Source organism: Silurus meridionalis, chromosome 15 (assembly GCF_014805685.1).
Source record: "Silurus meridionalis isolate SWU-2019-XX chromosome 15, ASM1480568v1, whole genome shotgun sequence".
In the NCBI taxonomy this organism is placed as follows: domain Eukaryota; kingdom Metazoa; phylum Chordata; class Actinopteri; order Siluriformes; family Siluridae; genus Silurus; species Silurus meridionalis.
Genome location: NC_060898.1, coordinates 4,283,531 through 4,300,827, shown reverse-complemented (window position 1 = coordinate 4,300,827; position 17,297 = coordinate 4,283,531). Strand labels below are relative to the sequence as shown.

Here is a 17,297-nt window from a genome sequence, read left to right as displayed (position 1 = left end):
ACTCAAAATCCCAACAGACTTCTGAAGCAAACATGCTAACCAATTAGCCAACTTTATAATGAATATAAATATAAAACTTTGTTTTTGCACCACTCATATTTTTTTATTTTATAACATCTACAGATTCAAATTGATTGATATGGGAAATAATGAAGATGATTATTCAAGGTCCAGTAGATGAGCTTTAATTTGTTTTCATCAGACTAATGAAAGTTAATCATAGTTAAGTATAATCCATAATTGATCAGCATTGGCCCTTAGAACAAAAGCCTCACATTCAGCTTCATCCTGCTTGGCTTGATCTAACAGACTCCAGTTCCCCACAGCTGCATTAAACCTTTCATCATGTGGGAACAAACAAGTGAAACCACACTGGGACACTGTTTGGAAAAATCAGGTGCCAACTTGGCTAAGCAAAGGTTTCTCATTTCCTTTGCCACATTGGTACCCAAGACGTCCTACTACTAAGTAAAAGCATAGACAGGATTTGGATACAGGCCATTGTTTTCACTGATTGCATATACAAGTCAATCATTTTTCTACCACCTTATTGCTCATATATTTTTTGTGTTTTTGTTTTTTTTAAATGAACCTTTCCAGGCATAAATTATTATATACAACATTATGATTTTAGGAGTTTTAGCACAGGAATATATAAAAAAGAATTATATAACGGCGGTATGTAAAGGTAAAAATGGGGTAAAATGTTTGGAGTGTGTAAAGCTTATTATTAATATTTTAAATATTTTAAATATAAAGAAGCTGTTTTAAAGTAAATAGTTTTTACCTTATATCCCTCACGATTTAGACATATGTTCATAAAAAAGCTAACAAAAACAAAATAATAAAAACAACAAAAGTATTATTATTATATAAAAATAATAAAATTATTATAATTATAATAACAAAAAATAAAATAATAATAATAATAATAATAATAATAATGCCTAAATAACATTTAATCTCTTTAAGACAGACAGACAGACAGACAGACAGACAGACAGACAGACAGACAGGCAGACAGACAGACAGACAGATAAGACCTTTGGCTCATTATGAAACAAAAAATACAACAAAAAAGCCCCAGGACTGTTGAGCAGCTATAATCCTGTATCAGACACAACTGGGAGAACATTTCTCAGCAAATACTCCTGCATCTGGTCTCCTCCAGTTACATGTTATGGCCATCAAAAACATTTCCTCATTTTGCTAAAAATATAATACTCTATAATATATTCTACTGTGAAAAAAATACGAGTTTATGAATTTTGGAAATCATTGCATTCTGTTTTTATTTACAATTTACACAAGGTCCCAACTTTAAAATTGGAGGTTGAGATTCATATTAGTTTTTATTATTATTACTATTATTATTATTATTATTATTATTATTATTATTTTATTATTATTATTATTTTATTGTTTTATTATTTTTATTATTATTATTATTATCTTCTTTTTTATATTGATTATTATGCATAAACGACTAAACAATAGTAAATAAATATGTTCGACAGACAGACAGACAGACAGACAGACAGATAGATAGATAGATAGATAGATAGATAGATAGATAGATAGATAGATAGATAGATAGATAGAAAGATTATGATTTGATTGTGCAAACAGCCCCACAACAAAAGTAAAAGAAAAACATCTCTCTCTCTCTCTCTCTCTCTCTCTCTCTCTCTCTCTCTCTCTCTCAAAACTACATTTCCCATTGGCCCAAGAAGGATTACTTCCTGAAACTGAAAGCTCTGGGTTTAAGTCCAGCCCACCTCTAAACCCCCACCAGCGGGTCTTGTTCTGTTTTTTCCCCCCCGAGCAGCGGCTGCACGTTTAGAAAGAAAGTCAGCTTGAGAAGTTCAGACATGCGAGTCGGTATGTAGTTTCTCATTAAAAAAGAACAGTCCTGATATGTGTTATGTGATAACATATTTCTAAACAGAGCGCAGGAACGCGTCTTATCTCCAGTCCAGACGCTGTGCGGGACACTGCGCTTTTTCTGTCGCCTGCTGTTCTGTAACGGTGCTGGGTGAAGGTTAGTGCTGAGAACCTCGAGCTGGCCATGAGCTCAGATCCTCAGGCTCGGTTTCATGGAGAATAACAAGCATACACATACTTATATAACGTCTTGATCGTGTTTATTTATAGCCTCTGTGTTGTCCTCTGGAAATGTCCTTTAGAGGTAGTTGGATAATAATTAACAGTTTGCAGGTCTGGAGTTTCCACATCTCCCCTTTTCTTCATGGAGCTCTGTACAGTAGCCTGCAGTGCCACTGCAGTCTGATCAGATGGGATTTTCTTTTCCTCTTTACTTCCACTCTTACATGCACTACTTATTTTAGTGCTACTCTCAACATGTAGGTATGCAGCCAGCGTTTTGCCTCAGGGGTAAACATGAAAACACATTCGAACAGGTTTTCATTGCATATTGGGAAATAATGTCTTAAATATAAGCAACTGCCAGCGTTGGTCCATTTGTGTCAAAGCCACCCACATACCCCAACCCTTTTAGAAGCATTGCATAATTATAACCTTTTGCATTTTTTTTGTTATTTACAAATGTATTTATTTCAATTTGTGTGCATGCTTCAAACCCCTTTGCATTTACTAATGAATTAATTTCACACACTTCTATTAATGGAATTTCCAAAAAAAACAATCCTATAACACAGAACAAATATTGGGAAAAAAACATGCTAGTTACTCTTTCTGTCTGTCTGTCAGTGTAATCATTTACACAACAAAGCCAATGATGTGGACATTTTCGAAAACACTTTATTTCAGCGTTTGGCGCACTTGAGTATTTAGATTTTTCTCAGGCAAAATTAGAATTAGTTTATTACCAAATTGGGGCGAATAATGCACAGTATCGCTTTCTGGCAGCGGCAGCACGTTCGTTTGAATGCATATAATGTAGAATCCTAGTCCTCTCACAAACCGGTCCACACATCCGCCGTCACATACATATATACTGTAAATTGTTGTTTTTTGATTAAATTATTTACAAATTAGGTCCCCTGGTGGTCTAGTGGTTAGGATGTGGCGCTCTCACCGCTGCGGCCCGGGTTCGATCTCCGGTCAGGGAACCAACCCCAGCCACTCTTAGTGCCGGTCTCAAGCTTGGATAAATGGGGAGGGTTGCGTTAGGAAGGGCATCCAGCGTAAAAACATGTGCCAAATCAAACATGCGGAGGATCCGCTGTGGCGACCCCTAATGGGAGAAGCCGAAAGAAAGTTTTATTTACAAATTACAGTATACTACCCCATAATGATCACCATTCTTTAAGACTCTTCGGTAGGCTGGGCCATGTCTCGTTATTGTATTGTTATTTTCAAGTCACGATGTGGTCATCGGAACGTAAGTCGGGTCCTGCCTTTATTTTAAAAGTTGACCACTTTTGCCTCTGACCATTTCCTGCACTTGTTTCAGCCACAATATTTTTCTGTCTTTTCTATTCGTTGCTAAATGAAGCTCCTACTGATTGTGCATTACGGTAATTTCATTATACAGTAAGTCCCGTACTTACACACAAGTTCTGGTTCTGGGAGCACATTTGTAATTACGTTTTGTTCGTAAATCCGTTTTGGTTCAAAGTTTTACACCATGAGATGCCGCTTGCCTCAGAAATACACTATATAATATTTACTTAACGGGCTTCTTACCCTCAGGGGTATGACAGAGTTTGTATATATTTCTAAAAGATGCATGTATGTATGTATGTAAAGACAGCCTTTTTGGTAATGAGGAAGTGTTTGTGCAAGTAGCCTATTTGCGAATATCATCAAATGTTCCAGGTTGACTTATGTGCAGTGATTTGTTTACCAGTATACCATTTGCTGCATCTATTAATAACACAAGTAACTCAAGTAACATTCTTGAGTTGAACATCCTTAATCAGCTGTTGGACAATTTTAAAGGAGCACAGAGGACTGGCCTGATTTCTTTTATATAGTCCAATTCTTGTAAAAGAAACTGTTTGTCAAGGACCAAGATTTGCCAAGGGCTATTCAAGTTGCACTTTAATCATTTTGGACCTTCTGAGCAATTCACACACTGAAACATTTAACGAGCTTGGCTCTGAGCAGAACGTTCATTATGTGCCTCTACTTGTTCTTAAACTGAAAAGAAGTGGACTGGTGTGTTTTAACCATAATCTGCGACAAGATAGACTTTCACTAACAAAGTGTGTTCTTGACATCTGAGTACTAAATTACACAAATTCTTAATAAAACTCAGGTCAAAACTAAATCCATGACATTTTGCTTATCTTCTGCAGATTTATTCAATGACAATGACAGAAGTAAAGAAGAAGACTGAACGAAGTCGCCGTCGCTCAAAACGCAATCTCTTGCCTTGAGCAATTTTTAACCACTCTGGGAAATATACTGTGCCCTCAAGCATGTTACAAACAGAAGTGCTGTAACCACTTTTTCGCTATTAATTTGTGAAGAAAAGGAAAGAAACACAATGTACCAGGTAGTACCTGGAGGAGCTGGGGGCACTATCACGGAAGGATTGCCCCTTAAAAAAATAAATAAGGAGAGTCGTCCACTAGTGGGTGCTGGAGTTCTGGGTCTGGTCCTGGTCGTTGCTGCTGTAACGGCGTGGTGTTACTATATCGCCTCCCTCCGCAAAGCCGACCTCTTAAAGACAGAGTTATTGGATCTTAATAAGGATGGCTTTCTCATCCGCAACCAAGCTGGGGGGATTATTGTGTTCAAGATGGCTTTCAGGTAGGTGGTTAAGGATAATATAGTTTATTAACTTCAAATGACTGCTTTTTTTTTTTAGACATTAGATGTAGTTTTCTTTTTAATGCACGTGCAGCTTTAACATAACTGAAATTTAATATATTGGCCTTTAACCCAGATACAAGCAAATAAGTGTTGGTGCATCTATCAATTTCAGATCTGGAACCCTTGATTTGGACTCATGTTCTAAGGAGGATGTGATTTTGCGGTGCTCACGCTCCAATGCTGGCAAAGTGAATTTCTTTGTAATGACTGTGAAGCCCAAGGAGACTGTAATGTGCTACCGTGTGAGGTGGGAGGAGCTGGAGTCCGACCGACCGGTAATGCACTCAATGTCATACAACGGCTCTCACTGGTACGGTGGCTCGGAATCTGCTATCCAGCACTGGCCCATTGCCATTTCGGGTCAGCAAGCGCCCAAGCCCTTTGTCACCAGTGACGTTTATTCAAACCGCAATGACTTTGGTGGCATTTTGGAACGCTACTGGCTCTCATCTAATGCCACTGCCATCAAGATCAACGATTCTGTGCCCTTTCACTTGGGATGGAATGACACAGAGAAGTCATTGTACTTTGAGGCACGATATCAGGACAGTCCATATAAACCTCTTCCTGGGAGGCCACCATATGCTGAGCTTAGCTACCGCGTGTGTGTGGGCCCTGACGTGACCTCCATCCATAAGGTCATGGTTCGCAGGTATTTCCCCAAACCTAACAAGGTACCTTTAGAAGCAATGTTCCGATATCCTATATGGTCCACCTGGGCTTTACACAAAACTGACATTAATCAGGAAAAACTTTTGAACTATGCAGAAAACATACGGAAACATGGCTTTAACTGTAGTCAGATAGAATTGGACGACCGATACACCAGCCGGTATGGTGAGTTTGAATTTGATCCTGAAAAGTTCCCCAATGCTTCTGGCATGTTCCAAAAGTTAAAGGCAGATGGCTTTCTGCTGTCATTATGGACGCATCCCTTTGTGAACTATGAATCGTCCAACTTTGGCCTGTGCGTCCAGAAAGGCCTTTTCGTAATGGAGCCCACTGGGCAACTTCCTGCTTTGGTGCGTTGGTGGAATGGCATTGGTGGCATTCTGGACTTTACAAACCCAGATGCTCGCAACTGGTTCACCTCCCATCTGCGAGCACTGCGTTCCAGATATGGCGTGTCTTCCTTCAAGTTGGATGCTGGAGAAACAAACTTTTTGCCCTGGCGCTTCCGGACACAGGTCCATCTTCCAGATCCTAGCACATTCACGCGACGGTACACAGAAATGGCCTTGCCATTCAATGAACGGGCAGAGCTTCGTTCAGGCTATGGCTCACAGAACATCTCTTGCTTTTTCCGCCTCATTGATCGTGATTCTGTTTGGGGCTACGAGCTTGGTCTAAAGTCCATCATCCCTACTGTCCTAACCATCAGCATCCTCGGCTACCAGTTTATCTTGCCTGACATGATCGGTGGAAATGCATACACCAATCGAACATATGGAAATGGTAAACTCCCTGACCGTGAGCTTTACATACGCTGGCTGGAACTTTCGGCCTTCATGCCAGCTATGCAGTTCTCCATCCCGCCATGGGCATACGACGAAGAAGTGGTCTCCATCGCCCGGCGCTTCACAGCACTCCATGAGACTTTGGTGGCCCCCAGAGTCCTGGAGCTGGCAGGGGAGGTACTAAATACAGGTGACCCCATTATCCGTCCTTTGTGGTGGATAGCCACTGGTGATGAGACGGCCTACAGAGTGGATTCTCAGTTTCTTATTGGTGATGACCTGATGGTGGCTCCAGTCCTGGAACCTGGCAAGCAAGGCGGGATATCTACCTCCCAGCTGGCCACTGGAGGAGCTACAAGGGCGAGCGCTATGATAATAAAGAACCTATGCATCTCACAGATTACGCTGTGGATCTTGATGAGATTGCATATTTTCTTTGGGTTCAGTGATGCTATTACAAATCTTTCAGTGGATGAGCATCACATGCTTTGCATAAATGCATATTCAGGGCTGTCGTGTGTTGTATTTAATACAGCTAGAAGCTTGATGCATTAAGACAACACATTTGTGGTATATAAGCAAACATTAACTGTGCTGTTTTAACCAATGATATAATAATTTGCGTTTTGTTTTGCCCTGGCAGCTAGATGCTAGATGTGCACACTTTGCTTATACTCATTTATCTTTTCCTTTCCTTTCTTTTACATTATCCTGACCAGGGTTTGCAGTTCATCCCAGGAATACTTGCGAATACACCCTGCGTGGAATGTTAATCACACAGTGAGCACTATCTAATTGCATATTTTTGGGAGTTGGAAAGGGAACCTATTGCAAGAACTTTCGAAAACTGCGCAGCCTGAAACCTGAGCTCAGGATCAAACCGCTGCACCATCACGTTAGCCCATACCCACTCGTGCCTTTTTGAATGTACACATAAGACGCCAGGGTTGCAAGCTTCCTTCAAAACTAAACCAAATGCTAGTTTGTGCACGATTTTTTTTTAAAACAATATACCTAGCATGTGACCATACGGACTATACTGGTTTGATGGCAATAAATAATACATGTCTACAGCTACCAATTAATTTAAAAGCTTAGATTGTTTTATTTAGTATTTGAGTACATGTAAGTCAAAAGTTGGATAGTAATTGCTCAAATGAAAGGGAATGCAATTGAATTACCAGGAAACTCAACAAAGGCACTGTCAAACTGAGTAATACAACAAGCATGTACACTTCTAGATCGTATTTAATGCTATTTAATGCATTTGTATGTGCTTGAAATATGGGTCAAAGCTATTGCGGTTGAATGCATGGTGCCATACAAGGCTATATATATTTTAACAGTTATCTGTGGCGTCTTCTATGCACACAAAAGCACCTTTTGAACGTGACAGGAAATAAGTATTTTTGTTATAAAGACGTAGCTTTATTTTTAGAACGCGCCCTGAGAATTGCTAGTGCACCTTTCCATGTTTATTTAGAGTAGACTCAATCTAGCACCATTGCTTTGAACAATAAATATGCTTATAAATAATATTTCGCAGTATTGCAGTAATATTTCATGGGTTGCTCTGGAAAATCTTGGGTAGCCTGTAATAGAGCTCTGATCTCAACCTTATTTGACACCTTTGGAATAAATTGGCACCCCAGGTCTCCTCACCCTACATCAGAACCTGAGTTTACTAGCATCCTTATGGCTGAATGAGCCCACATCTCCATCAACCACACTCCAAAAATCTAGTGGGACGTCTTCTCAGAGGAGTGGAGGTTATTCTATTCAGCAAATGGGGGCTAAATGCAGGGTGGCATGTTTAAAAACCACATACGTGTCTAATGGGCAGGTGTCCACAAACGTTTGTCCATACCTATATACTGTTAATCAGGCATCAATGATTTTGTTATCGGACATTTGATGCAGCCCTGTTTGTTTGTCCGGTTTAAATATTAGTCATGTAAAGTGTACAGGTGCTTAGCAGGCAAATTTATGGTTTTAGCTAGCTAGTTTTAGCTAGCTACATACTTATTAATTTTACTATGTTTTTTTTGTTGTCATTGCATCAGAACTGTTTATTATCGCTTATTATCAGTAACCATTAGTAGGAAAACCCAGCTATCGCTTCTACCTAGCTATCATTTCTCAGTGTTGGTTGCTCATAGCACGCTTTTATTTCATGTTTTCAGATGTTTTAGCAAAAACAACGCCATAGCCGCTGCTCTAAATATTTTCCGTAACTTACATCCATTTCTGTCGTCACGTCAGGTATAGGAAACGAGCACACGATCGAACCAGGAAGCCTCTCTGATCTCTGAGCCGTCCAATAAACTGTCATGACATTGCCAAATATGTAACACCATCAAGTTTTCCTTTTTTTTTCTTCCCGATTTGTAATTCACACTTCATATTCATGTTGTACATGAGCTTTGTATACAGTGTTAACTGGTTGTAGTGTTTTTGTATTGTTTTTCCACTTCCATGAGCTTTCTTTTTTTTTAGTCAGTGCTTTCTCACTTACTCACACAGTAGTTTGCACGCGGTCTTCCAAAGTACCGCTGCCTGGTACCGGGGCTAATCTGGAACTTCACAGTTTTTACGGTTACACACAACTGTGAGCCCATTTCTTTCTAAGCACACTCGAATGAATCTTGAAGACTGCTGTAGGATTCCTTCTATTAATGTTTACATGCAATTCAGAGAATATGCACTATATGTCAAACTGTGTGTTTGTTTGGAGCTCCCGAATGAAAACTTTCTATATATAAAATAGGATTTTTGAACACATGGTATCATTACATTAAAACACAGCTTAATTTACAGTTTGGGAGAGAAAAAAAACAAGACTTTTGCAGTTTTGCAGGTTTTTACTAAATACATGTACATACACATATACATTTATCAGAACTGGCTTATCATGCCGGTTTCGAAACGTATCCAGGTTTCTGTGGTGCAAAACACAGAGGAGGATTGAAACAAACGCACTGTTTACACACTGCGCTTATCTTGTTAACACTGACGTGCCGCTGGGGCCCCTATTCAGCTCTCGCAACACTGATTGCAAAACGCTGATGCGCAGGAAAGTCGGCTTTGCACACGTACTTCACGTTTCGATGATTCTATAAACTTCCCAGTTTTAGTGCTTATGCTTGTTTCTATGCCAGCTTCGGTTGATCTTTCCGCTGTACAAAGAGTCTATTACCACTAGGGGGCAGTGTGTATCCTTTTTTTCCCCCCTTGAATATCCAGTTCTATTTTGTTTCTTTTCCATACAGCTATATTTTTTACAAATATCGAATGATAAGCTCTTTTTATAAGCTCTTTGAACAGTATACGGTTGCTATTGATCCAAGCCATTATTGCTACAGGAAGGTGCCAATTCTTATAATTATTATTGCAGTGAGAATGGTTTATACAGTGCTGCAAACAGCACACAAGAATACACTGTATGCATAAAAGTATTGGGACAACTGACTTTTCCATCTATGTGTGATTTTACTCCAAACTGGTACCCCAAAGCTGGAGGCACACAATTGTATCGCATGTCTATGGATGTAGCAGAATTAATTTTCCCTTCATTTGAACTACGAGACCCAAACCTGTTCCACCATGATGATGCCTCTGTCCACAAGCCAGGTCCATCAAGATATGGTTTAGAGTGGAAGATTCTAAATGGCTTGCTATGGAGCTCAACCTTATTCAACACCTATGGTAAATATTGACCACACATCAGGCCTCTTCGCCCTTCAAGAACGTGAGTTTTAGGCTTGTGTGAATAGAGGAATCTCCAGAAATCTCCCCAAGCACATTCTAAAATCTAGTGGAGCATCTTCTCAGAAGATTGGAGGTTTTTATAGCAAGTAATCAAGACTAAATGTCGATTGAGATGTTCAAAAAGCAAATGTGAATCTCACGGTCAGGTGTCCACAAACTTTTGTCTATATAGTGCATTTCATGAATAAGTAGTGCGAATGTATATTGTGTATCACTTGGGTTGTGTGCCATTAGGACATGTACCTTTTTCTCATGCATTGAAGTGTCAATTTTACATGTAGTTTTGTTTGCCAGCACTGTTATGTTAAGAACTCATTGTCAGTCATGTCTGCTTGGTGGACAATAAAGGATGTGATTATTAAGACATTGTGTGTGTGAGACGCTTGTCTTGTTCGGGCCCGAACCTTTTCTGCGCAACGGGGCAGTTTTGAATAACACAATTTGTCCACAGGCCTGTGTGGGACGTATATTATATTACTATTATACATATAATATGCGTTTATTATTCATTTAATTGTTAGGCATATACACCGACCATAACATTATGACTTTAAAACATTATGAGCGATGAAGTAAATAACACTGATGATCTCTTCAGCATGGCACCTGTTAGCGGGTGGGAAATATTAGGCAGCAAGTGAACATTTTGTCCTCAAAGTTGACGTGTTAGAAGAAGGAAAAATGGGCAAGCGTAAAATTTTGAGCGAGTTTCACAAGGGACCAAATTGTGATGGGTCAAAGCATCTCAAACCTGCAGCTCTTGTGTGATGTTCCTGGTCTGCAGTGGTCAGTACCTTTTAAAAGTTCTCCAAGGAAGAAACAGTGGTGAACTGGCGACCGAGTCGTGGCGGTCGAGGCTCATTAATGCACGTGGGGAGCGCAGGCTGCCCTGTGTGGTCTGATCCAATTGCTGAAGAAGTTCATTCTGTTAATGCTGTAACATACTGAACATCTGGAATATTATTCTGGAATTGATTTTCAAGTCAGGTTGAATGTATTTATATAGCATGTTTATAGCAAAGAAAATGTTGAGCAAAGTACTGCACATCAGACTTTACAGGAAATAAAATGCATTTACATTTAGGGCATTTGGCAGATGCCTGTTTGAAGAGCAGCTTATGAAGTATGCTAAAACCGCCATCAAAAATACATTCTAATACTGGTTTGTTATTACACAGACATACGAATACCATTAGTTAAAAAAACTTTGTTGGGAGGGAAGATAGTTAGAAAAAGGAGAAGGTAGAAAGCGTTAGAAAGCGTGTTCTCTGGCATCAAGAGATGGTTCATTCAAACAGAGAAGAGTCTTGAGGCATGTTTCCTTTGCACCCTGTGAAATTTCAGGACCTGTCAAGCAGTGGCTGAGGATCGGCATGACGTAGTGCACATACTGTAAATACTTGAATTACAGCCCCAAGTGCAGTGTTGTTTCATGGTGTTTTATTCTTTATATGTCACAACAATTACAATGTGCAAATTATGAATAAATGACAGATCATGATTTTTGACTGCTTTATAATACAGGGTGTCCCAATAGATCCATAATTAGGCTAAATAAACTTTATGGAGCAAATTGTTTTCTTTCAAAATTGTCGTTCTTGGTTTATATTGTACACACACACACACACACACACACACATATATATATATATATATATATATATATATATATATATATATATATATATATATATATATAATTTATTTATTTATTTATTTAATTTGTATTTTTTTTTTTTCCCCCCAGAAAACTCTGAACTTTTGGACACCCTGTAGTAATATAATAAAATAAAAATTTATATTATGAAAGTTATAATAAATTGTATTTTTAATAATATGGAAGCCTGTGTTAAATTATAGCAGCTAAAAACAATAAATTCCCTCACCAACCACTATTATTTTTATCTCATTATTAATTTGATTACATACCTTTGTTCTGAAGACTTTCTCATGGTGGAAAACCTCCTGGTTACAATGTGCTTTTACTGGGGACTCCTTCCATAAATGTTAAATAAATGACATAACCTGAGTTTTTCTTTTTATGTTTCTTTTATTTAAGTTAATTTATTATTCAATTATTTTGGGCACCATAGAGGTGAAAAAGCTGTTGTTATAGAAACCATCAGTGCTTGTGTCAATGACAGTTAAATTTTGGTCTGAGAATAAAATATTCAGAAAATACATCAAAAGTAATATGAAAGATCATGTGATTATGAGGGTCCCTTCTCTCTCTCTCTCTCTCTCTCTCTCTCTCTCTCTCTCTCTCTCTCCTTTTCTGTTTTGAATGATGCCATTGTGGAAAGAGCTGAAGAACTGTAGTAAAACTTGTACACTTTTTGCAAACTCAGAGCAAAGTGGCGAACTTTTCGCAGCACATCATTTTGTCCTGAGATTACGCCACAACTCTCAGACAAAGCCTTCGGATCACGCTTGGATACGGGTCCACGGACTCATTGAACCTCCAACCTTCTGAGGCCCCTGACAGAAATAGTAATTATTGCAAAAGAGGTTAAGCTTGATCAAAGTTGGAATCGGCCTTTGGTCCGGCATTGAATTAACTCTCATGTGAGCGTCGTCTTCAGGGTTTTTTTTTCTTCTCAGGCCCTGCTCATCACTGTTGGATAATGCCATAGGGCTGAAGTAATTTACAGGTTATATGGAGGTTAGCTCTGGATCAATAAATCATTTAGTTGAGTTTGGGTCAGAGGAGGAGCAGCCGTGGGGGGGATTAGACAGGGCAAAGAGCGAAGCTGGATTGTGAACAAACCTGTCCATACCTCGCGCTGAACAATTACAAAACGCCTCCTGGACAAAGGGCCAGCGGCGTGCTTGTTAGGCGTATTTGTGCTACTTAGTTTAATTCCTCTTTTGCAATTGCATTTTGATTGCAGATGCGCTCTCAGCACCTGGGCTGCCTCTGCTTTCTTTCAAAAACGTTCCATCTTAAGCGGGTCAGTAAATGTGCCAAGGAAATGGGTTTACTTTGCCTGTCAATGACATCTCCCCTTGGCATTGATCCGTCCTCGCAGCTCACGTGGAAGACATACACTTTCATCGATTAGCTGTCTGAATTCCATTGCTGAAAATCAATGCTATTTGTAGCTTTGCTGCCCTGCAATGATATTGTGTATTATTGAAAGACCCGAGTAACAGACGGTCTTTTAATCGGGTTCGAAAATGACCGCTTACAGATTACGCTCGCATTAGCGGAGTCTGTTAAATGAGAGTGGGCAGATGTGGACATTTCTCTGCTTTTGGTTTTGAGCTTATTCATAGGGATTCATTTGTGGCAGATATGTTACATGATACAATAAATATCTAATGAACTAATTCATACTATATATATATATATATATATATATATATATATATATATATATATATATATATATATATATATATGTCATTCTCAGTGTCTGTGCTTTTACTGCACAATTTCATCACACTGAAATGCAAGCCTCCGTTGTATGATTACTTATAATATATAATAAAATAATTAATATAATACTTTTATTTTTACAAATTTTTATTATATATAAATATAATACAATTAAATAACATTTATATAATTAATATTATTATTTCATTTTAATTTAATTTTATTATATTTATATGTAATTGTTCATAAATTCTTTTTCATTGTTCATAAATGTTTTTTTATACTTACTACTGTCCTAATCCTCAATTTCTATTATATAATTTATAGTTTATAACCACAATAGAAGATTTTTTTCTGCTGTCCATTTCTACAAATGCGCAATCCATTTGCTTTTGAAAAAGAAAAAAAAAACTTTTTCTGTGTTCTCACTGTAGCAGATTCATCTTCTTGGCTGTCAGGAAAATAACTCTGTGGCCTTCTGCCTATTGTAGCTGATCCGCTTCAAGGTTCAATGTATTATGCTTTTCTGCTTAGTTGTAAAGAGTGATTAATTGAGTTTCCATAGCTTTCCCGTCACCTCAAACCAGTCTGATTATTCAAGACATATTTTCACCTACAGAACTAAAGCATACAGGACGTTTTTCGTTTTTAAAATTTTCACAATGTTTGATGTACGACTTACTGTACTAAAAAAGCAGAACATGTATTAGATTAGATAAGATTAGATTGGATTTAACATATTGTCAGTGTGCAAAGTAAATGTACAGAGTCAATAAAATGCAGTTAGCATGTAACCAGGGGTGGGTTATATATAGATGTATACTTGAACTAGTCTGTTTGGCTTCAACGACATTGACACAGTCAACATCATATCAATTTTTAAACTTCCCATTCTGTAAATGTGAAAATTGCAACTGAAGATCTTGATTTGTACCCACATAGGTTTGTGTATTGTGAAGGCTGAGTGAAGTGTCCCATTAAACAGGGTCCCATTAAAGTGCTTTGATATATAAAGTGTTGATATATAAAAAATGAAAATCTATGTAACGTATGAATTGAGTGGTTACAAGTATTCTTTAGACTTTTGAGACTTAGATTTACCTCTTTCATTTGTCCAGACTATGATAAATAATAACCATATCAATCTTTATACATAATAATAATTGCCAGCTGAACAACACTATCAACAATTTCTAGACTCCAATTTGAGAGCAATGGGCCTGGAATAATCTTGAAATAAGAAGCAAGGCAACTAGACAAACGTCCTTTAGAGGGCAGTGCAGCTTCACGTTGACCATCGTAGTAGTGTGGCCCTTAGCCCAGATGTGATCAATAGAAAAAATAGAGGAATGCATACTCTGAGCAACAAGGAGGACACAAACCTGGCAGATACCCCCACCTTCCCTCTCTCCCTCCTGCGCTGCCGGATGCCCACCTGTGTGCCCATCTGCACTAGAGAAATGCCAGTTGTTGTGTATGTGTGCCAGGCTAAATCAAGACCCCCATCCCAGGTGTGTTTGTGTGCATGTGTATGTGTGAGTGAGAGTGTATCTGGCCCTTACTTGCTGACAGCTCTTTCGGGAACGCACTAGCTCTCCCCCGTGAGGACACAGTGGGTACAGATCTCCAAAAGTCCACTTGTCATAATGCAGTGTGTGAGCAGGAATCAAAGCAGATTGCCATTTTGGCGTCTGTCAACTCCTTTAATGATGAAGCACCATGATCTGCGCTTTGCAATAATAAACAACATAGAGGTCACACTTTGTTCGGAATTGAAGATGTGCTAGTTGTGTAGGAAATAAAAAAAAATAATAGACAAAGATTTTTTTCCCCACTATTATACAACAGCACTGATAAATTCTTTCATATATATATATATATATATATATATATATATATATATATATATATATATATATATATATATATATATATAAAATTGTCTATTGTTGTGAATTCATTTTTTTTGAAGCGTTAAATGATTTTCAGAGCTGTCGTATTGTTTGCTTTAGGTGTAAGTTCATTATTTTATAGGTGTGTATTTGTTTTCCATAGCTGTGGATTCAATTTGCATGGTGTGGATTAATTTTCAATAGCTATAGATTAAGTGTGTATCAATTGTCTATAGCTGTAGATTAAGTGTGTATTAACTGTATGCACTTTCTATGTATGCAACATACATTTTCTATATGCATGAATTCTATAGAAATGCTAACTATCTCAACGGTTTAAATACAAGTGTAAATACATTGTCTATAGGTATAGATTCATGTTTATGTATTGGATCATTTTCTATAGGCCTGGATTAATTTTTATGTGTAGATACAATTTCTATAATCAAGGAGTCATTTTCTATGGGTGGGAAATTGCTATCTATGGTTTATGATTCATATTCGATATTTATGCATTTGTTTTCTATAGGCATGGAAGAATTTGTGGATGTTTTCTATATACGTGGACTCAGTGTCTATACTGTAGGCATGGATTCATTTTTTTTTGGCCATGGATTCAATTTCCACAGTTTACCATTTTTAAACATACCATTCCACACTTAGTCTCCGTTTACAATTTTTTGAGAGTCATTCTGCCACAAGGGTGTTAGTTACCGATGTGTGGTGAGGAGTCCTGGGATGCAATCAGCGTTCCAATTCATCCCAAAAGTGCTCAGTAAGGCTGAGGTCAGATCTCTATAGCAGGCCACTGAAGCTCTTCCACTCCAACCCATTTCCAGAGTTCTAATGCAGGCCATTGAAGAGCTTTCCCTCTAACCCATGTTTTGATGAGGCTGGCTTTGTGCACAGGGGCATCGTCTTGTTGTAACAGGTTTGGTAGTTAAAGTGAAGGGAAAATATAATGCTACCGCATCCAGAGACATCCTATACAATTGTTTGCCTCCAACTTGGTGGTAACAGTTTCTGGAAAAAAACACATGTGGATGGAAAAGACAGGTAACCTAATGCTGTTGTCCATATAAAGGGACATGAGGATGAAAAGAATACTAAACCAACATGGCTGCCATTTCATACAACGCCATGCAATTTCTTCTGAACTGCAGCTAATTGGAACCAACTTCATTATAAATATGATTCAAACAATAAGTTCAAGCACTGTAAGCATTATTTAGAGAGCAAACATTCAGCTGGAGTGTTATCTATCATGGAAAGGCCTGCCCAGTCAGCACAACAAAATCCTTTGGAACTGCTCTGGGATGAACTGAAATGCTTTGACTGCAAACACACACGTGTACTTTAGTTTAATTGGATTACAGTTGCAATAAACTATACATAATTGTACGAGTTTCTCTTTTTTCACAGTATTATTATTATAATTATTATTTTTATTTTTAATATTTAATCCAATTCCCCAAAAACAAACAGACAAACAAAAGAAATCTGCAGTATCAGAAACTCCCTGCCAATTGCTGCAATCTCCAACTGGGCCTTTAAAGCTATTCATATGAGCGGCGCAGTACGAAATCACAACCGGGAGGAAGCAATTTGTTGCAGACCAGAGACAAGAGACAAGGTTAAGTGCAGTGTGAGATGGGAAGGATGAAAAAGAGATCTGTTTTGATGGTTTTTTTGTTTCCCTTCTCATCACTGAACTACAGCCTTGTGTATTTTTTTCAAGTCCAGATATGAAGAATATTGTTCATCTTCTTGACACTGAATGATGTCACCTGAGAACTGTGTATTTTTTTGTTTTGATAAAATAAATGCAAGTACCTTCAGGGCATGGGTTTTTTTATTTAGAGAACCACAAAGACTTTCACAAAGACCCCTCGGGTTTCAGACGAGGGGACCTAACGGGGTGGCAACTGCCACCCTATAAAAAAGCAATGCCATCCCATCTGCCACCCCAGCACTGTTATCCCAATGTATACGATATAA

The 17,297-nt window shown here is 38.2% G+C and overlaps 1 protein-coding gene across 1 annotated transcript; it reads left to right on the top strand.

Annotated features, from left to right (window-relative positions):
• Positions 1-1,804: 1,804 nt before the first annotated feature.
• On the top strand, positions 1,805-10,392 carry myorg (myogenesis regulating glycosidase (putative)). The gene is given in 4 exon segments (XM_046868117.1): positions 1,805-2,041; positions 4,284-4,740; positions 4,916-6,573; positions 6,576-10,392. Coding segments are annotated over 3 exon segments (2,058 nt in total). The 5' UTR covers positions 1,805-2,041; positions 4,284-4,474; the 3' UTR covers positions 6,710-10,392.
• The last annotated feature ends 6,905 nt before the right edge of the window (positions 10,393-17,297 follow it).